Here is a 22,116-nt window from a genome sequence, read left to right as displayed (position 1 = left end):
TTGTAAATATGAAATAAAACAGTTCCACAAATATACTGAAATGCTTTGTGAAGGTTATTTGCAATCCAGAAAATTTTATTCAATGCAGGCATTTATTTTGCTAAGAATTTAAGCGGTTGAATAGAAAAAAGGATGATTTAATGAAATGAAGGTCAAAGACTGTCTATAGAAACACACTAAAGGGGCTGGATTGTTACTTAGTGAATTTTATTTATAAAAATACACAATTTGGATAATTCCAACCGAAGTCCTTTTTTTTCTCTTTGATAACAGATTTGTGACTGCAAAACACCAGATAATTTCTCCTGGGTTCTTAATAGTACCAGTCTTGATTCAAGAACAATCTGTGAGTTAAATGAAAATTATCTAAAGAAGACATGTTTGTAATTGCAATGTAAAATTCTAGTACCTCACTTCTATTAAGATTATGTCATGTGAAACCAAGGCTGCATCTTCACAAGGGAAATGCTGTATGACACAGTATTCAGAAACATAATTCCTCTCATTCAATGAGAGTTTACAGTGCTCATGCCAGACATTTTCTAAGGAAGGCTCGAGTGTTTTTTTTTCATTCTCCAAAATAATAGCTAAGAGACAGAGACCTAGATTTATAAAATGTGCAGGTTCTTACACTTTCTTTAGGTAGAGTTTCTTCTTCTTCTTCTTTTTATGTTTTTGTTTTGTTTTTTGTTGGCTTTTTGAGATGAAGTCTTGTTCTGTCCCCAGGCTGGAGTGCAATGGCGCCATCTTGGCTTACTGCAACTTCCGCCACCTGGGTTCAAGCGATTCCTGTGCCTAAGCCTCCTGAATAGCTGGGATTACAGGCCCAGCTAATCTTTGTATTTTTAGTAGAGACGGGGTTTCACTATATTGGCCAGGCTGGTCTCGAACTCCTGACCTCAAATGATCCGCCCGCCTCAGCCTCCCAAAGTGCTGGGATTATAAACGTAAGCCACCATGCCCAGCCAAGTTTCTTATATTTTAAATGCCAGATTTAGCAGCATTAAAATTGCAAGGCAGCTGTGATATCATAAGGCAATGGAGTGGTCTTGACACCTAGGTTCTAGTCCAAGTTTTGCCACTAACCCATTATGTGAGCTTGGTCAAGTCTTTCCACCACTCTAGTTCTTGGGTTCCTTCTCAGTACAATAAATAAAGGGAATTGGCTGACCTTTATGAGCCCTAACAATTCTAATAATCCATTACTTTACTAGTTGGATTGGGCCTATCAGGCAAAACCTAGCAATATATGGAAGTGTTGGGAAAATCATTTATTTTAAATTCCATATATTAAAAAATTACATTAAAGTTTTCTATATTTTCAAACTTGTCAGGGAGTAGAAATAAATAAAAAGGCAAAGGTTATGAATTAAAGCATCCCTTTAGTAATTTTGTTACAATCTCTGGATCCTCTTGATAAACTCACAGCGTTGTACGTCATTTAAATTTGAATAAATCCCACTCTGTGAGGTTCTGAACTCACTATGTATGTACTTATTTTAACACAATAATGCATCCTAGTTTTGAAATAACCTAGAAAGGAACTAGTGGTTCTCTCCGGGGCAACAAGCCTCAGGAGTCACTATGGCGTTAGCATTTCTGGCGGGGACTCAGCCTTTAATAGCCACAATTCATGCCCATGCACACCCTTTACTTCCCTCTATGACTGCTCATCTGTTACGATGGCACCATGCCTGCTCTGAGGAGTGTGTCGGGGTTTAACTAAAGCATAGTTTGTGAGTAAATGAATGAACAGAAAACAGAAATGACTAATACCTGCAACAAAAAGTCACTTCTCTGATATAACTATTCCCATGTGATCAGAAACAAATAAGTGCTAGTAGCTACGCCCAGAGTACTGCATGGAAACTTCTAGAACATGGCAGGTAGTGTAATGTATTGGAAGAGGTTGGCAAACAATGGCCTTAAATTGAAAATCTAATAAAAAGCAACAGAAAATAACGTGGATGAATGTTGCTAGAAATCAATGGGAATGAAAGTTGACTGCTGAAAGCTCCTAGAATGTTCTCAATAGTCCTAGCATATTAGACCTAACTTCAGATGCTTCTTTAATCTCCTACCCAGTATGAAAAACATCTCTATACCACCTATGGAGAAACAGTAGTCTAGTCTCAGCCTAAATATTCCCGATGCATTCTACATAACAGCCTGGGAAATTTGGAGGAAATGAAAATCCTGAGTTTTGGTCTTCCCTAAGTCTTTCTCTACCTGTGGTCTCTTTTGGTTATCCAGTGCCACTCTTCAAGCCCTAGAAGTCATCATTCAATACTTCACCTGACTTTCGTATTATTAATCAGAAACAACACACGTGAAAGCATCTGAGATTAACAATTATATACAACAATAAAAATGCAGATTATTGTCTGGGCACAGTGGCTCACGCCTGTAATCCCAGCACTTTGGGTGGCCGAGGTGGGCAGATCACGAGGTCAGGCGATCAAGACCATCCCGGCTAACACGGTGAAATCCTGTCTCTACTAAAAATACAAAAAATTAGCCAGGCATGGTGGCATGCGCCTGTAGCCCCAGTTACTTGGGAGGCTGAGGCAGGAGAATTGCTTGAACCCGGGAGGTGGAGGTTGCAGTGAGCCGAGATCACCCCACTGCACTTCAGCCTGGGCAACAGTGCAAGACTCCATCTCAAAAAAAAAAAAAAATGCAGATTATTAGGAGTCCCTTTTTTTCACTTTCAGACAATTCTGAATACTCAGTTTAGTAATTCCTCATGTGCCTATCTCCCTCCTATTAATTTCTTTTTTTTTTTTTTAAATCAGGGCAAGTAGTGGTTTATTTCACAGCTGAGTGAAGGATGAGGCCCACAGCCTCGGTAGCAGCAGTAGCAGCTCCTCCCCGCCCAGTCCTCTCTTCTTGGTATGGTAGCCAAAGGCCAGGTCAGGAGCCAGGGAAACAGCCAGGGCACAGCCCTCCCGCCACAGGAGCTGGGTGGCCACAGAGCAGCAGCGGGCAGCAGTAGCAGCAGCAGGTTGCGATGGAGGAGGGGGAGTGTTAGTTTGGCTGGCTGACTCCCATGCCCCCATGGATAGTGTTTGGTGAGGGTTGGGGGACCTGGACTGCTAGGTGGAGGGACATCTGGAGTGGCTCAGTCAGCTGTGAAGATGCGGCTGGAAATGTCATCCAGGAGCCAGTCGATGCCTGGCAGCAGGTTCTCCCCGGTGACGGCGCTGCAGCCCTGGATGCACCAGTGGTGGCTGCGATGGAGTCCAGCTCCAGGGCCTCGCGGATGGCATTAGAGGACAGTGCTCCAGGCAGGTCCTGCTTGTTGGCAAAGATGAGGAGGGTTGCTCCGGCCAGGCGCTCCTCCACCAGCAGGCTCTGGAGCTCCCGCTGGCAGTCCTGCATGCGCTGGTGGTCCGCACTGTCCACTACCCAGATGAGGCCGTCGGTGCTCTCAAAGTAGTTCCGCCAGTAGGACCGCAGGGACTTCTGGCCACCCACATCCCAGATGTTCAGCTTGAATCCTCGGTGCTCCAGGGTCTTGATGTTGAAGCCCAGCGTTGGGGAGATGGTGTGGATGTCCTCCCCATTGAACTTCTTCAGGATGGTCGTCTTTCCAGCATTGTCCAGGCCAAGCATGAGCAGTTGCAGCTCCCGCTCTTTCTGCTTCATCTTCTTCAGAATGGTCAGGAGCCCCCCTCCTATTAATTTCTAATACAAGGTGGTTTCTTAGAGAGAATATGGGCCCTTTTGTGGAGGTTATGGTCTGAGGTGATCAGAGAGGAAAGCACTGCAGACCTCACTGCATGAAAACATTTGTTTCCCAGGACAAGTGCGGAAGAATATGGCTACCATGAACTGCCAGTCCAAAGGAAAATATAATTAATGTCTATCTACTCTAAGGACACAATATCCTCTAAAAATGTTTATTACTTTCCTAAAGTTTATCATTTTACATGCATATTTACTCTGGCCTCAGTTTAATCTGTATTGAAATTGTCATAGTTTTAAGATAGTGAAATAGAATTCTTTATCAGCTCAATCCTTGATTACCTATCTAGATACGTGTAATTAGTGGCTCAGACTTTGGCGTTTGGAGAGAGGTCAATTTAATTTCCGGTTCTACTATCTAGTAACTACATATACCTATACAGCTCTCAGATCCTCAGTTCCTTATCTGCAAAATGGGGATAATAATGCCTATCCAAGAGGCTCTCGTAAGGATAAATGAGATTGTATATATAAAGCAAAGAGTTTTACAAATGGTAGCTCATTATACAAATATTCCTGTTAATAAGACCTTATTAAACACACATATAAAATACTGTATGGCTGCTCTCTGATTTTTTTTTTTTTTTTAATATACAAGGTTTCAGAAGTCCCCAGGACTGAAGAGGTTGTTTCTAATGCTCTAGGAATTACACAGACCTCTTTCTTCGTGAGTGCTGAGTGTCATAAGGCCAGTTCTGGAGTGGGGTTTAAGGATTATCACGTGAAGATCCCCTCTCCACTCTTCATTTATTCGCTACAGTCAATGCGGCTCCAAATTCCATTAAGTAAAAGGTTTTCTCTCATCCATATACATTGAACTATGGCTTGACTTTGGTCAGATACAAGGGAATAATTGCTTTGAGGAGGTTCTAGTAACATCAAAACACAAGTGTAGGACTCAAGTGATTTGTCAGGCAGCTTTTAAAATTATTGATTATAAAAGCAAGAAGAAAGAAATTTTCCTTGGTTTTAAGGCAAGCTTTGACTGTGGTTTTTTTTTGAACTACAATTCCCAGAATGCCATCTACTTTATAGAAATAAAAGCCTACTTGAATTTCATATTGAGAGTCTGAGATCAATTTCCTTGTCTCTTTCATGGCTCATAAACTACTCAGATCCAAGCAAGAGTATGCCTAGGAGAGGCTTCGAAGACTAACATGAGGCAGGGAAAGGGACCAATAATGAAACGCTCACCTGAATAATATTTTCAAGGCATTATTTGTCTAAATGCTTCCATTCTGTTTTCCTTTTTACTGGAAAACTGGTTATCCTATAATGTTCAGTGTATGAAGCACTATATAGCCAAACAATGACTAGGGCTATAACCTATTCTAACCCGAGGGTTTATAGTTCATCATTATAAAAGTCCAAGGCAAATCAATCTGGGGAAAACAGCGTTATCTGAGGATCTCCGAATCAGAACCAAGAATCTAACCATAATTTTGATTTTTATAAGCATTATTCTTACTTTGAACTATATTAGATGGTATTTAAACTGTACTTTCGTAAGAACAAGGGTTAAAGTCAGGTCCCCGAGCACTGGACAAAAGGAAGAAAAACCCAACAACTGGGGAAATGAGGTCACTTAATGGATCCTTACCTTGGTTTCTTCATCTTAAAAACACAGACAAAAATACCTATCCATTGTAAAAGATTTTTCCTTTCCAGTGGCCCCATTTCTATAACTAAAACTACTCCCATTTATTACCTAGGAGACTATAAATCTCTTAGAGCCAGGATAAAAACAGGGTTTGGAGCTGTGGAGTCAGACTGCCTGAGTTTTCTGCTCCACCACTCACTAGATGCAACAAATGGGCATAATATAAACTTTTAAAGCCTCATTTGCAATCTTCAAAATGGGATCATGATAGCACTACCACAGCTGCAATAAAGATTAAATGAGATAATACATGTAAAGTGTTTAGCACAAATTGGCTCATGATATGCATTCTATAAATGCTAGCTGTTGTTATAGGAACCCTTAATCTTTGGCTTCTCTTATTCCTTCAGTCCTCATATCTAATCTGTCACCCAACCCTATCAATTATTTCATTTATATACATAAAATTTCAGTTAAAGTTTTGTTTGAAAAAAAAACAAACAAAAAAACAAACTGGGGCCGGGAGGGGTGGCTCACGCCTGTAATGCTAGCACTTTGGGAGGCTGAAGTGCACGGATTGCCTGAGCTCAGGAGTTCGAGGCCAGCCTGGGCAACATGATAAGACCCATTCTCAGGCCGGGCGCGGTGGCTCAAGCCTGTAATCCCAGCACTTTGGGAGGCCGAGACGGGCGGATCACGAGGTCAGGAGATCGAGACCATCCTGGCTAACACGGTGAAACCCCGTCTCTACTAAAAAATACAAAAATCTAGCCGGGCGAGGTGGCGGGCGCCTGTAGTCCCAGCTACTCTGGAGGCTGAGGCAGGAGAATGGCGTAAACCCGGGAGGCGGAGCTTGCAGTGAGCTGAGATCCGGCCACTGCACTCCAGCCCCGGCAACAGAGCGAGACTCCGTCTCAAAAAAAAAAAAAGACCCATTCTCCACTAAAAGTGGAAAAAATTAGCCGGGCATTGTGGCGCACGCTACTCGGGAGGCTGAGGCATGAGAATCGTTTGAACACGGAAGGTGCAGGTTGCAGTGAGCCAAGATCGTGCCACTTCATCCTAGCCTGGGCGACAGAGCAAGACTGTCTCCAAAACAAACAAACAAACAAACTGGGAACATCCCAAAGTCCACCCTTGGGTGACTGAATAAATATATCATGGCACCTCCAGATACTAGAATACTATGTACCATGTCCATATGTACTATGAACATATAAATATAATCATTGCTCAGCCATCTGGGAGGGAGTGGTTCCAGGACTCCCTGCCGATATCAAAACCCACAGATGGGCGAGTCCCTTTTATAAACTGGAGTAGTATTTGTATTTAGCCTATGCACGGCCTCCTATATATTTTAAATTATCTCCAGATTATTTATAATACCTAATACAATGTAAATACTATGTAAATAGTTGTTATACTATATTGTTCTGGAATAAAGCCAAGAAAAAAAGTCTCTGTACATGTTTAGTACAGATTCAACCATCCATTTATTCCCCAAATATTTTTGATCTGTGGTTGGTTGGATCCACAGGTGTGAAAGCCATGGATATGGAAGGCCAACTCTACAGAAAGAGACCCAAGATACACATGGGTATTTTGTTAAATGAAAATAACCAGTTGCCAAAGAGGATGTCTAAATCGATCCATTTGCTTAAAACCATGTAAAAAGATTCTCAGGCTCACAAGTTATCAGAGAAAAGTAATTTAAATCTATAATAGGACAGGATTTTATAACCCATCAGAATGGCAGAAGTTAAAAAGACAGTAATTCTAAGGACTGGTAACTTGTAGGCACTTGTGGGTAAAGTTGAAGAAGTCCATCTGCCCATGAACCAGAGTTCCACTCCTGGGGACTTATACCCCAAGGAAACTCTTGCATGCATACTCAAGGAGGCATACGAGGACTGGCACAGAGCATTGTCTGAAATAATGAAAACTGGAAGAAACCTAAATATGCATCAATATTCAACCAAGACCATGTCTTAGTTCAAAAGCATGACTGTAAAATCCCAAAAACATAATATTGACTGAGCAAAATGGGCATCATACATCTGTATATAGATACATATTTATCTACTAATTATAGATTACCCATGAAATAAATGAATGGAAGATTGGTGAGAAGGAGGCACACTCATGTAAGAGTATATATTGATTACCTCTGAGGGGGAAGAAAGGGGAATGAGTTTGAGAAGGGGTACATGGAAACTTTATCTGTAATATAGTATGAATTTTAAAAATATGTCTGAAACCAATATGGCAGTAAGGGTTCTACTGTATTTTTCTCTGTATTTTTTTATAGGTTAGAATTTTTGCATGATTTAAAAAAAAAAACAGCACCAGTAACAAAACAAGGACATCCTCCAAGCACGATAACCTTAGACAAGTTTCTTCATCTCCGTTAGCCTCATTTTTGTTATCTGTAAAATAGGAAAAGCAACGCCTTCCCTACAGGATTGTGATGGAGAATTGAGTGAAACTAAGATAGGCTTTTAAAAAGTGATGTTATTGTTATTGTTGTCATATCCATCCAACAGTCTCTCTGTCCATTGTGTGTTTAGTCTCTAATTTAAAATGCACCAGCTTGCATAATAATCTTCCTTAAACGCTGCTGCATCTCACTGCCCTCCCCAAGAACCTGTATTCTCTCTGCCTGGCTTTCCCAGCCCAGTCCAATCAAGGGTGTCTGTCTCTCTGAAGCTGTCTAGACGCCTGTTCCGCCTCTAGCACCTGGGTGACAGCTCTTATCACTTTTACTGTGACATATCACTAAGACACTTATGAGATTGATTCAACTAGATATCCCCAGTGAAAAAAAGGGAGGGGAAGACGAAAGGAAAGAAGAAAAAGAAAGATAAGAAAGAAGGAAAAGACTCCGGACTGGGCTCTACTTCTGGCTCCCACACGAGCCCTTGCAGTGACCAAGGACAAGTCATGTGAGTTCTGTAAGACTCAATATCCTCATCTGTGGTAGGATGGTTACACTTCATGACCTGAAAATTTATCTTCCAATACTATAAGCACATTTTTAAGACCCCCTTATAATCAGACTCCTACTCAGTCCATTTTCCCTACACTCAAATCCTCCGCAATCCAGCTGGGCTCCCTAACGTGCCGCAAACATGTCACTCCCATTCTGTTCTATTATCCAGATCTTAGCTTGTTTTCAAGACCCTGCCCAAGTTCCAGGCCTTCCAATAAATTTTCCTTAATATATTTCAGCCTGAATTAAAAAAAAAAAAATCGGCCGGGCACAGTGGCTCACGCTTGTAATCCCAGCACTTTGGGAGGCCCAGGCAGGTGGATCACAAGGTCAAGAGATAGAAACCATCTTGGCCAACATGGTGAAACCCCGTCTCTACTAAAAATACAAAAATTAGCTAGGCGTTGTGGCACAAGCCTGTAGTCCCAGCTACTCAGGAGGCTGAGGCAGGAGAATCACTTGAACCCGGGAGGCGGAGGTTGCAGTGAGCTGAGATTGCGCCACTGCACTCCAGCCTGATGACAGAGCAAGACTCCTCCCCTACCACAAAAAAAAAAAAAAAAAAACTAGCACAATATAATTTATAAGGAGCCAGTCACTATTCTAAACAATTTAGATATATTATTTTAGCCTTATGATAACTGGTTAACTATTATTATTATCCCATTTTTACTGATGAAGAAACTGAGGCACAGAAACATTAATTGGACTTGGCCAAGGTTATACAGCTAGTAAGTGGCAGAGCCACTATTTGAACCCAAATGGTCTGCCTCAGACACCATGCACTTCACCACCACACTAAAACCTCCTAATCAATAGCTTTTACCTTCTTCTGTACTCTATCATATCCTCAGTGCCTCAGTTGTAACAGAGTGGTATCACCACATTATTTTATATCCCCTTACTTTTTTTGGTAGCTCATAGCACAAGGTTAAATCCCTTAAATTCTGGTTATTAGATTAAATCTTTATATGATCATACAAGCCCTGGGAGGTAGACCTCTACTAGCTCTGAATGGGCCAAGTAAGATTCTATCCCCAATTATTTATACTTTACTGACATTCATAGCAATCCTGTGAGATAGGCAAGTCAGGTTGTTTGACAGATGAGAAAAAGTGAGCCAAAAAAAGAATTCAGTGGGTCAGGCATGGTAGCTCATGCCTATAATCCTAGCACTTTGGGAGGCTGAAGTAGAAGGACTGCTTGAGGCTAGGAGTTCAAGACCAATCTGGCCAACATAGTGAGATCCCATCTCTATTATAAACATTTAATACTATATAAAATTTTTTAAAAAATAAAAAAAGAGTTAAGTGATTTATTCCAGATTATACACTAAACAGTAATGCCTGGACCAAATCGAGTCCACCTGACTCCACATCCTTTTCTATATCAGGCTTTCTGGAATTTCTCCCAGGTGAGGTCCTAGTGTGGAGACACTTGGAATATGGACAGGAAATAAATGGTATGAGAAATGCAAATGCCCTGATTAATACGCACTGCACTTTTTAATTTAAAAATATCTGAATATGGAAAAAAGATGGTGCCCAGCTATCCTTGGTTGCTTGGAGATCCGTCTCACACACATGGCACTCATTAGGGCAACTTGCCCTTATTCTCATTTGGAATGACACCAGTAATTATTTAATAGTACATTTTAGAGCCCATTATTATCTTACACAAGCCAATTCCTTACCTGTTGTTGGCGCCCTGGTCCCAAGTATGGTGGTTTTGCTCGCAAGCCATCTGAGCTGCTTTTCCACTTGCTTCCTCTTCTGTCTCATGCAGGCTTCCCCGTCCAGGGCTTTCCTCGTCTAAGCTGTCACGCTCCATATCGTTGTCCTGGATTCGATCATCAAACTCAGAATGGGACATAATCTCTTGAGTGAGGCTTTCTGAATCAGATTCCAAGGAGTCTTTTGAAATCCGACGTAAGTCTTCTTTCTTCAAAGGTGGGTGTGTGGACTGGACATTTAAGTTGGTATGACGGACCGGAGACTGAATAGAGAGCTTGGGAATTAGTTTACTTTTACTCATCTTGAAAAATGCAAAAAATTAACAGGGGATACTCTTGTTGATAGGAGCAGCTGGCTGATATTTAAAGTTGGGTTCACAAAGGCGTTACCTGAAAAAAATTATATGTATGTTACTCTGCAACTACTGAAATCTCAGTAATGTCAATGTTAATCAAATATTTAAATGAGTAAGAAAACCTTGTTCTTTTATCTGCAGGCTTTTGCATGCCCCCTTTTGTGTGTATAAGAAAGGTCTATTAGAAAACAATTGTTTTTCTCTCTACAGAAACACATCTGATGTAGCACTCATAAGCAGCCTGGGTAATCGAATGCAGTTTTATTGATGAAATAAATGGCTGCTTCGAAGTGAATTCTATTTCTAACTTCCAATAAAGTTAGAAAAGGCTTGTTACAGACAAACCTTGACTAAGACAAATGGTTAATTATGGACAGTACTTGGATAGCCTTATTTCAAATGCCCAGGGCAACAATATAAATATGGCCCATAGTTATTCATGCATGGAGTAAACCAAGTTCAGGGGCTATCTTTTGGAAAGTAAAGTTAGAAGAAGAGTGTGGTTTTCCATAGCTGGAACTGTAAATAGGGAAGCTGTTTTGTTCCTAGACTTATCTGGGCTGGCAACATCATTTGGAAAAGACTTTCTGATAGCCAGGTTGTGACTAGATAGGAACATATAATTTAGGTGGACATAAATGGAGATCAACCTCATCCAGTATTTTTTAAAACCCATAATAACGATTAAAATTGTTCAACAATCATGCCTGTAATACCAGCACTTTGGGAGGCTGAGGTGGGCAAATCGCTTAAGTCCAGGAGTTCAAGACCAGCTCGGGCAAGATGGTAAAGCCCCGTCTCTACAAAAAAAAAAAAAAAATACAAAAATTAGTGGGCATACTGGGATGGGCCTGTAGTCACAACTACTCAGGAGACTGCGGTGGGAGGGTCACTTGAGCCAGGCAGGCAGAGGCTGCAGCGAGCCAAGACTGTACCACTGCACTCCAGCCTGGGTAACAGAGGGAGACTCGATCAGAAAAAAATAAATAAAACTGTTCAACAAAAGATTTAGTGGCCTTGTGAATTCTGCCACTGAGCAATTCAAAGTAGAGCCTGGAGGTCTACATTACGGAATGGGATGCTATCCTGGGGAAAGTTGAGTGGGTGGAAGATTGGCCTGAATTACAGCTAGGAGTTAGCTGGAGTCCCTTCCAACTCACTTATGAGTATGATTCAAGTGAATCTTCACTGTCTCTAAGGGACATTATAAAGACCCATGGAAAGGGTGCTTTGAGTTCATATAGGACCGAACGGACATGATGTTTTTGGATTGTGCTTCCTTTCTTCTCTACCTAGCATTTCTATTTTGGTCTATTTTCTATCGCACTGCCTTTATACTCTTTTTTTTTTTTTCTGTGAGTCAGGTAACAGAAACCTTTACCAATAGAAATTACTGTAAAATTCGTCTTAATGGCTTGCTCTTGTTCTTTTGGCAAATCCTAACTTCAATTAAATGACACAACCTTATTACTATTCCTAGGATTGCTTATAGTGTTGACCTTGTTGCTAATGTTTCCAAGGAACATCATCAAATCCTTGGAGGAAAGCACCTTAACAAACAACAGGCAAAAGGGAACGTTCATATGTAAATACATATGCAGTGAGTTTTCTATTGAACTTGAAGTCCGCCCTGTTGGTAGACTAACATATTATTCTCTCATTTTACAGACTGGTTTGTTGTATTATTTTGTCTCTTATTTTTAAAACACATAATGCATTCTGCCTTATTATTTTAATTGTTGCTTTTTTAGGATGCGCCAAGAAAGCAGCAAATCTATCAAATACTAACACATTTTAACTAAAAGAGTTTCACATAAGTTTTCCTGGAAGAGCTAAGGTCACTGAATTCAAGATCCTGACAGGCAAGCTTAGGCGTTATAGTGCAACTTAGAATTACTCTTAAAATAATTCAGTCCCCTTGAACTTCGCTTCTTAAGTGAAACACGCTAAGCTTTCTTGGAATGAATAAATAATAAAACAGTAACCACAGAAGATAATTTTGTTGATGTTAGCAGATTCCTGAAGTTTGCTAAAGTATGCAAAGAGCAAAGCCAAATGCCACAAAAGCTGGGTTTTCTGTGGAGGCCTGATCTTACGGAAACATGGGGTTGAAGAAGGAACAGCTGACAGCTTGAATAAGTTAGAAAGTGGGCGCTTCAGTTTAATGACTGTGGCTCCCTCCTCCCGTCCAGTGAAAAAAAAAAAAAAGGTTGTGCCGCTGAAATTTCTTACCAAGAGAGGTGACCAGTCTCCTGAATAAACAAGGCAGGGATAGATCCCATGGCACCTAGGGACTAAGAAGCGGCCAGCTCCCCAGGGATCCCTGCAGTGGGTCTAGTCCACTAGCATGGGACAAACCAACTTTCTCCTCGAGGGGAAAAGGAACCCTGCTTGGGCTCACCAAGATGAATCGTAAAGAAAAAGGAACTAACCCTGGTTTGAAACAGGCCGGAAGCTGCCCAGTAGAGGCGTTCGGTTTGTTTTTTACCTTTGCTTGTTCCTGAGGAACAAGACCCGTCACAAGGGGCGTTTGGAGGTCCAGGAAGTGACGAGTCGGCGGGCCTGGTGCCCGGGACCGGCCCTAATTGACCGGAAACAGGGCTGCTCTGGGTGCCCGGGCGCCGAAGCCTCGGATCACGGCCCCCCAGCCCCTTGGTGCGGCCTCGCCCCCTTGTCGCTCCCCACTCGGTCCCGAAGGCTCCGGCGCCGGCTCCTCCCCAGCTTGCTCGGGTGGTTTCCTGCAGTCCCTATCCCCAGTCAGCCCTTCCCGTTTCCCTCCCCGGGCGCGCCGCCCACCCCGGATCCGGGGGGCCACCGCCAGTCACCTGCCCGGCGCTCGTCCGCGGCCAAGACCCTGGCGGCCCCGCATCCTCCCGCGCCGCCGCCGCTGCCGCCCGGGCTCCCGCCCGCCCCGGCGCTGCCCTGGAGACCGCAGACAACACAGACGCCGGCCTCTACTTGGGCGGAGCAGGACCCGACCTAGGATCCCGCGTCCCGAACCGCACCCCTGGCCCTGGCACGGAGGCTGCAAACGGCCGTAATAACGACATCGGGGCAGAGCTGGAGGAGCCCTAGCGCCCCGGGAGAGGCTGCCTCGCCGCCCGGACTTCCAGCGGCGGAGGGCAGAGGCCGCCCGGGGGAGGAGATCTTTGCCACAAGTAAAACTACTAGGATACGCGAGGAACTACTACAAATCAAGAAGAAAAGGAACCCAATTAAAGAATGGTTAAATGGAAAGGTATTTCACAAACACACGAGAAATCTAAATGGCCGATACATATCTGTTTATTGAAATGGTGCTTTAATTCATTAATAATCAGAAGATGGCCAATTAAAACCACAGCGGATAATAATACCACACTCACCGTAAGTTGAGTCGAAAAGTCCAAAGCTGAAACGTCTGGCAGCGTCAGGTGCTAGGGAGGATGTAGTGCAAAGAAGCCTCACCTGCGGGCGAACGTGAGAACCGATGCAACCAACCATTTTGGAAAATGGTTTGACATTAGCCAGGATATGTATACCTTGGGATCCAGCAATTTCACTTTTAGGTATTTACCCTAAGAAGTGAGTGCTCCTGTGCATGCAAACTGGAAATAACTGAACTATCCATCAACAATAGAATGGTTAATTAGATTATGGTATTCCCTATACTGGCCTACTACACAGCAGTGTAAATGAATGAAATACAACTACGTGTAACAATATGGAGGCATACTAAAAACACAATTTTGAACAACAAAAACCCAGAAAAAATACATACTGTATGATTTTTGTATATAAATTAAAGACAGTCTAAATTACACTCTACAATGATTATGGCTCCATACTTAGTGGAGGAAACTATGAAAAAAAGCAAAAAAGCAATTGTTAGGGAATCACTACCCACTTAGTGATTTCCATAAAGTTTGGAGGATTGTGGTCGGTTCTGGCAGGTAGGGAGAAGAATGTTTTTGAGATTGTATTTCCTGACCTTAATGGTGGCTATATAGATGTTCATCTTGTAAAAATTCCTTAAGCTGTACATTTATGTATGGGTAGAATATTTCACTATCAAAAAAGGTTTCAAAAAAACATAAAGAAAGGAAGCATTAGGAATTATCTTCACATTAAAACAACAAGTAGATTTGAATAACTATCTTCAAAGATTGGTTTGAGGCCAGGTGCGGTGGCTCACCCTGTAATCGCAGCATTTTGGGAAACCGAGTCGGAGGATTGCTTGAGCCCAAGGGATCAAGACCAGCCTGGGAACATGGCAAAACCCTGTCTCTACAAAAAATGTTAAAAATTAGTTGAGTGTGGTGGTGCGCGCCTGTAGTCGCAGCTACTTGGAAGGCTGAGGTGGGAGGATCACCTGAGCCCGGGAGGTTGAGGGTGAAGTCAGCCAATATCATGCCATTGCACTCCAGCCTGGGTGAGAGTGAGACCTTGTCTCAAAAAAAAAAAAAAAAGAATGCTTCGACCACGCACAGTGGCTCATGCCTGTAATTCCAGCACTTTGGGAGGCCGAGGCGGGTGGATCACCTGAGGTCAGGAGTTCGAGACCGGCCTGGTCAACATGGCGAAACCCTGTCTCTACTAAAAATACAAAAATTAGCTGGGCATGGTGGCATGCACCTGTAGTCCCAGCTATATGGGAGGCTGATACAGAAGAATTGCTTGAACCAGGGAGGCAGAGGTTGCAGTGAGCCGGTATGTGCCACTGCACTCCAGCCTGGGTGACAGAGTAAGACTCCGTTTCAAAAAATAAATAAGTAAAAAAAGAATGCTTCAATACCAGTTGCCTCATTAATGATAGGAAACATAGGAAATTGGAAAATGTCCTCACTACCCAGCTTTCGCACTTTTTATTCTGTTTTTTCATTTGAGTTCTTTTTTTTTTTTTAACTTTTCTGGCAACAGGAACCTTGTCTTATGAGTGCACTGCTACTGAAACCAACTGAGCTGCTGGAGTGACGAGACGTTGTCAAGGTGACCTTGAGAGGAAAAGAAAGGAGCAGTCCCTTTTCCAGTCTCCAGGCTTGGGGTCTCCCTCTACTGTCCCCTCCTGGCAGAGTCCCACAAGGAGCCGGCTGGCAAAGAAAAATGAGGCTTGTAGGTGTTGCCCCAGCATTATGATCACAGTATATGAGAGTGAAGCTGAGAGACAGTGGTTTAACAAGCAGCACAGTAATGCTCTGCTTTTCGGAATTCTTAAGGATTATAGAGTGCATACAAACAAAATAAAACCATAAAGTGCATTGTTTTCATCTGCTGTTACGGTAATAACGTTGATAATTTACATATGAATAGCACTTCACAGGGTCTGCAAAGTGCTTTTGCATATATTATCTTTTAGAATTCAGCTGTCAACCTGACCCCAAACTAACCAAAATACATAGAATAGGAAAAACAAGTCAAAAAACACTTAAATATATAGATTAGTATTACTGAACTGAGTTTACTCCTTTTCCACCCCATGCCACCCATTCATGCAACTGCCTTCTTTCTGTTTCCCTCTCCTACACATCACTCATGCTCTGTTCGTGAAATCCTTCCTCTACTCCATTTCCCTTTTTGGTCTTACCCCTCCTGAGTCCACCAGACCTACACCTAGCTCAGCAGCATCTCCTCCAGCAGGAATTTTGGGACAGTTCCCCATTGTCTGATGCTTCTTGGACTAGGGTGCTCCTCAACCTGGAGCAGTTTTATCCTTCAGGGACAGCTGACAATATCTGGAGACATTTTTTATTGTTATGACTTAAGGGAGTACTACTGGCGTCTAATGAACAGAGGCCAGGGATGCTACTAAACCTCCTAAAATGCACAGGACGTTCCCCCCACCGCCCTGCCAAAATTATGTGATCCAAAATATCAATAATGCCGAGGTTGGCAAGCTCTGTGCTAGGCTAGTGGCCCTTGGTCTGTGGTCTCAAGGCACCCAACTGCATGCCTCTAGCTTTATACATATGCTTGTGCAACATTACATTGGAATTACATGTTTATATCATCTCCTTACTAAACTATAAGCTCCCAGAGAACCAGAGAACAAGGACAAACGTAGTGAATGGCACCTAATAAATGCTCAGTAAATGTTGAAAAAAAGCCACAATATCCTTAGACTTTAGCACCTGATTGGGGAGTAGATAAGTAGTCAGTCCCTTTAATAGAACTGGTAAGAGTGGCCAGTCAAACCTTGTAACAAGGATATACTCATATTTGGCATATAACAAGGATGATCAGATAATTTATTAAAATACTGGATAGCCAGGTGTGGTGGCACATGCCTGTAGGCCCAACTACTCAGAAGGCTGAGACAGGGGGATCATATGAACCCAAGTTCAAGGCTGTAGTGAGCTATGATCATACCACTGCACTGCAGTGTGGGCAACAGAGTGAGACTCCGCCACTAAAAAAAAAAAAGAAGAAGAAAAGAAAAGAAAAAGGAAAAAAAAAGCCAACTAGGATACATTCAAGATTTTTTAAAAGGATGCTATTCATTTTTTTTTTTTTGAGACGGAGTCTCGCTCTGTCGCCCAGGCTGGAGTGCAGTGGCCAGATCTCAGCTCACTGCAAGCTCCGCCTCCCGGGTTCACGCCATTCTCCTGCCTCAGCCTCCCGAGTAGCTGGGACCACAGGCGCCGGCCACCTCGCCCGGCTAATTTTTTGTATTTTTAGTAGAGACAGGGTTTCACCGTGTTAGGCAGGATGGTCTCGATCTCCTGACCTCGTGATCCGCCCGTCTCGGCCTCCCAAAGTGCTGGGATTACAGGCTTGAGCCACCGCGCCCGGCCAGGATGCTATTCATTAATTACACTGGGACAATCAGTACACACTGAAATTGTCCTGGGTACTGTAATAAGTTTAATTGTCTGGTTTCTTCGCATGTAGAATGAATCAGGAGCAGCAAACGGGTCGAGGAAGGCACTCTCACGGCAGAAAGAAGGGACAGTACCAGCAAGAGAAGTAACAGATATATCACAAAAACAAGAGACGTTCAAACAAACACAGCAACCCGGGTTCATTTGGTGTAAGGAACAGCCTTATCCTTGCATATCCTGTGTGAGAATCACAGTATTATGGCAAGATTAATTTTCATAATGATAAACTTTTGGAAACTTTAATAAATATTGACTAGAAAGGTAAAAGTCATGTAGCCTATTTTACAAAGACTTTCATCCAAAATATTGAAACATTTAACATCTCAAGAGATAAACCTCGGTTATCCAAAAGAAAAGAATTTACTTAGAATGAGTCAGCCCTGAGAATTTTAGAGGACCGAAATGATAATAAATATATGTTTAAACAGAAAATGAAACTCAACAGACAGAAATATGAGTAACTTTGACACCCTTCTAGAAGAACGAACCACGTGCTGGCGAAGCCCAGAGGAAGAGAATTCAGCCTGGTTGGGATCAGCTTTGGGAAATAGATGATCTGGAAGGATGGCTCTTAGGAATGCAAATGAACAGATTATTATTATTATTATTATTATTATTATTATTATTATTATTATTATAATTATTATTATTTTGAGACAGAGTCTTGCTCTGTTGCCCAGGCTGGAGTGCAGTGGTGCGATCTCAGCTCACTGCAAGCTCCACCTCCCAGGTTCACGCCATTCTCCTGCATCAGCCTCCTGAGTAGCTGGGACTACAGGCGCCCGCCACCACACCCGGCTAAATTTTTGTATTTTTTTTTTAGTAGAGACGGGGTTTCACCATGTTAGCCAGGATGGTCTCCATCTCCTGTCCCCATGATCCACCCGCCTCGGCCTCCCGAAGTGCTGGGATTCCAGGCATGAGCCACTGCGCCCGGCCTGAACAGATTATTAATAATAACCTTTTTTCTCCTTGTTTGTGTCCTTGGTTTTCTTTCTTAAAAATAATTTTAAAACATTTCATTATGAAAATTTGAAACCATATTCAACAGTAGAGAGAAAAATATAATGAATGGGCACATTGTTCTCACCCATCTTTAACAAAGATCAGTATGTGGCCAACCTTGTTTCTACACATACTGGGCTCCTCCCTGACTAAATCATTTAGAAGCAAATCTCAGCTATCACGTGGTTTAATCTCTAAGTACTTATGATGTGTCCTAAGAGATCATTTTTAAATAACCATGACACCACGATCACATCTAAAACAAAATTAGTAATAACTTCTTAATATCATCTAATCCTCAGCGTTCAGACTTCCCAGACTGTCTCCTACATGTCTTTATAATTGGTTGGTTTAAATCAGCACCCAAACAAGTTCTACAAAGTGATTTTTAAAAGCTAACAGCTCAATTGGGCGCAGTGGCTCACACCTGTAACCCCAGAACTTTGGGAGGCCAAGGTGGGTGGATCACTTGAGTCCAAGAGTTCAGGACCAGCCTGGCCAACATGGTGAAACCCCATCTCTACTAAAAATACAAAAATTAGCTGAGCATAGTGGCACGTGCCTGTAATCCTGCTATTCGGGAGGCTGGGACAGGAGAATCTCCTGAACCCTGGGAGGAAGAGGTTGCAGTGAGCCGAGATTGTGCCACTTTTTAGATTACTAAAAAGTAGAGATGGAGTTTCACTATGAGCCACCGCGCCCCGCCTGTGTGGACATATTTTTCAATTCTCTTGGGTATATTCTCTCTAGGAGTAGAACTGCTGAAGCATATGGTAGCCCTATGTGTAACTTTTTGAGTAACAGCAAGGCTGTTTTCCAAGGTGGCTGAGCTATTTTACATTCTCACCAGTCATGTCTGAGGGCTCTCATTTCTCTATAACCTTTCCAAAATTTGTTCTTTTCTCTCTTTTTTATGACAGCCATTTTTATGGGTGTGAAGTGGCATCATATTCCAGTTGTGATTTGTGGTTTCCCATCTTTTCTTGTGCTCGTGGCCGTTTTTAGTACATAGTTATTTTAATAATGTATTTCCAATTTCAGTTTAAAAACTAGTGTCTGAGCAATCTCTAAAGCTGATCGGTACATTTTTAAAGTGTTGTAAAAACTCATGAGTTTTAATGTATTTAACAGGTTTCAATTACTACTCTTTATTATTTATTTACTTATTTTTATTTTTTTAAATTTATTTATTTATTTATTTTGAGACAGAGTCTCAACCTGTCACCAGGCTGAAGAGCAGTGGGGCGATCTCAGCTCACTGCAACTTCCGCCTCCTGGGTTCAAGCAATTCTCCTGCCTCAGCCTCCTGAGTAGCTGGGACTACAGGTGCACGCCACCACACCCAGCAAATTTTTGTATTTTTAGTAGAGACGAGGTTTCACCACGTTGACCAGGATGGTCTTGGTCTCTTGACCTCGTGATCCACCCACCTCGGGCTCCCAAAGTGCTGGAATCCACCCGCCTCGGCCTCCCAAAGGGCTGGCTCCCAAAGGCGTGAGCCACTGCACCAGGCCCAATCACTACTCTTTTTTAATGCTCAGATTATCCCATCTTTGGCTACTGAAAGTCCCTGGAGGGTGTACACAATTTGGTTTCTGGGCCCTCTAACACAGCCCCAGAAGAGTCTTTGATAGCTTCTTTGCTTTCTAGTATAAAATGTTCTAGCCTCGTTGATGTGGTTTGGATATTTGTTCCCCCCAAATCTCATGTCAAAATGTAACCTCCAGTGTCAGAGGTGGGGCCTGGTGGAAGGTATTTTGATCACAGGGGTAGAGCCCTCATGACTATCTTGGCACCAACCCGTTGCTAATGGGTGAGTTCTCACTCTGAGTTCACCGAGATCTGGTTGTTTAAAAGGGTGTGGGCCAGGTTGGCAGCTCATGCCTGTAATCTCAGCACTTTGGGAGGCCGAGGTGGGCAGATCACTTGAGCCCAGGAGTTTGAGATCAACCTAGGCAAGATGGCATTTGGGGAGAATAATGACATTTTTGTGGCCTTAGTTTTGGTATCCTTCTAACTGAAAACAAGACATAGAGCAGAAAATGTAGGAAAAAATTAACATTTGGGTTTTTTTTTTTCAGATGGAGTCTTGCTCTATTGCCCAGATTGGAGTGCTGTAGTGTGATCTTGGCTCACTGCAACCTCCACCTCCTGGGTTCAAGGGATTCTCCTGCCTCAGCCTCCCAACTAGCTGGGATTACAGGCACCTGCCACCACACCCGGCTAATTTTTGTATTTTTGGTAGAGATGGGGTTTCACCATCTTGGCCCAGCTGGTCTTGAACTCCTGACCTTGTGATCCACCCCCCTCAGCCTCCCAAAGTGCTGGGATTACAGGGGTGAGCCACCTGCGCCTGGTCTAAAAATTAACATATTTCAACAGATCTAGAGTAATTATCAATTGTAACAAATTTGCTCTTGAACAAATTTGTTCAAAGCAATCATAGGAAGGAAGAGGGCTTCTCTCTTGGAAGGTACAACTTTGAAAAAGAACTACATTTCATCTAGATCAAAGCCCCATTATGTGCCGGGCATGGTGGCTCATGCCTGTAATCCCAGCACTCTGGGATTGTATTTTTTGGTAGAAGCGATTCTCTTGACTCAGCCTCCTGAGTAGCTGGGATTACAGGCATGTACCACCACACCCAGCTAATTTTCATATTTTTAGTAGAGATGGGGTTTCACCATGTTGGCTAGGCTGGTCTCAAACTCCTGACCTCAGGTGATGCACCTGCCTTGGCTTCCTAAAGTGCTGGGATTACAAGCGTGAGCCATCGCACCTGGTCCAATGAAATAGACTTAACATGGCTTCTGTGACAGTCCTATGAGAGTTGTGTAACTTGAATCTAACCACAAGAAAACAGACAAAGCCAAATTGAGGGATGATCTACAAAATAATCAGCCTGTAATCTTCAAAAATATCCAGGTCATGAAAGTCAAGCCAAGACTGAAGAACTGTTCCAAACTGAACGAGACTAAAATGAACTGGATCCTTTGGGACAATTGGAGAAACCTGAATGGAGTCTGAAGCCTGTTCGTGGAAGCAGAACAGTGCTGATTTCCCACTTTAGATGGTTGCATTGTGTTTTTAAAGGAGAGCGTTCTTATGTGTAGGAAGCACACACATAAGGATTTGGGGGGTGATGGGTATTGTGTCAACTTACTCTCAAATGATTCCAGGGGGAAAAGTGCTTTGTTCTATCTTTACACTTTTCTGTAACGTTGTGATTGTCCACAACATTTTTGTCAAGAGAACAAAAAATCAGCATGGTTGGATCTGGCTCCTGTCACAAATTACAGACTTAGAATGTGCACGTGTATTATTTTGTAATCGGTTTATTCAGATTCCAACAATGAGAAATGCTCCACATAAATGCCAGAGTTTGCTGTATAGCTTAAATAAACTGATTGAAAAAGAAAGGCATGTCCCAGTTACTTTCACATATGAAAACAGGAAGTATACCTTGGTATAGCCACTAGAAAAACATAGTCTGCTTTTTATTAAAAAATTTTAAAAAGCCATCCATTAGGTCAATAATCAGTCAATTAAACCCATCATTTTCTTCTGCACATGTATTTGTCATGGAATCTCCAGGTAAAAATCTTGTCTGACAGACAAGGTCACCTCAGGTGGTTTAGTAATCTAAGAAATTCGAATCTTTGGGCCTACCTTGAGCTCTTCTTTGTGCCTTGGGGCATGGGTTCTGGGGCCTTCATGCCCATCTGACTCATTTATTGTCATGCATCGCTCCTCCCTGACATTGGTTTGTGCTGGTTACATCTTAAAAGTCTGTCTTAGAAGTAACTTCTTTTTTTTTTTTTTTTTTTTTT

General features: G+C 42.5%; 1 protein-coding gene and 1 pseudogene across 10 annotated transcripts in view; both read right to left on the bottom strand.

Annotated features, from left to right (window-relative positions):
• JHY (junctional cadherin complex regulator) overlaps positions 1 to 13,901 on the bottom strand; it is a 72,375-nt gene extending 58,474 nt beyond the window's left edge. For 4 of the 9 annotated variants that reach the window (XM_023208495.2, XM_023208499.2, XM_023208500.3 and 1 more), the window contains exons 1-3: positions 13,250 to 13,382; positions 11,141 to 11,224; positions 10,030 to 10,458 (exon numbers count right to left, since the gene is read on the bottom strand). In XM_023208495.2, coding sequence (XP_023064263.1) covers positions 10,030 to 10,370 — 341 coding nt within the window. In that variant the 5' untranslated portion in view covers positions 10,371 to 10,458; positions 11,141 to 11,224; positions 13,250 to 13,382. Of the gene's footprint in view, positions 1 to 10,029; positions 10,459 to 11,131; positions 11,225 to 12,912; positions 13,001 to 13,249 lie in introns of those variants that run through there. The other 5 variants (XM_026451037.2, XM_023208502.2, XM_023208498.2 and 2 more) reach the window with 4 other exon arrangements.
• On the bottom strand, positions 2,771 to 4,844 carry LOC111540052 (annotated as a pseudogene). The gene is made up of 2 exons (XR_002730879.1): positions 4,797 to 4,844; positions 2,771 to 3,687 (listed from the first exon to the last, which is right to left on the bottom strand). The product of XR_002730879.1 is annotated as an ADP-ribosylation factor-like protein 2 pseudogene (transcript).
• Positions 13,902 to 22,116: the final 8,215 nt, after the last annotated feature.

This window comes from Piliocolobus tephrosceles, chromosome 13 (assembly GCF_002776525.5).
Source record: "Piliocolobus tephrosceles isolate RC106 chromosome 13, ASM277652v3, whole genome shotgun sequence".
NCBI lineage: Eukaryota > Metazoa > Chordata > Mammalia > Primates > Cercopithecidae > Piliocolobus > Piliocolobus tephrosceles.
This window is presented reverse-complemented; position numbering and strand designations above follow the sequence as displayed.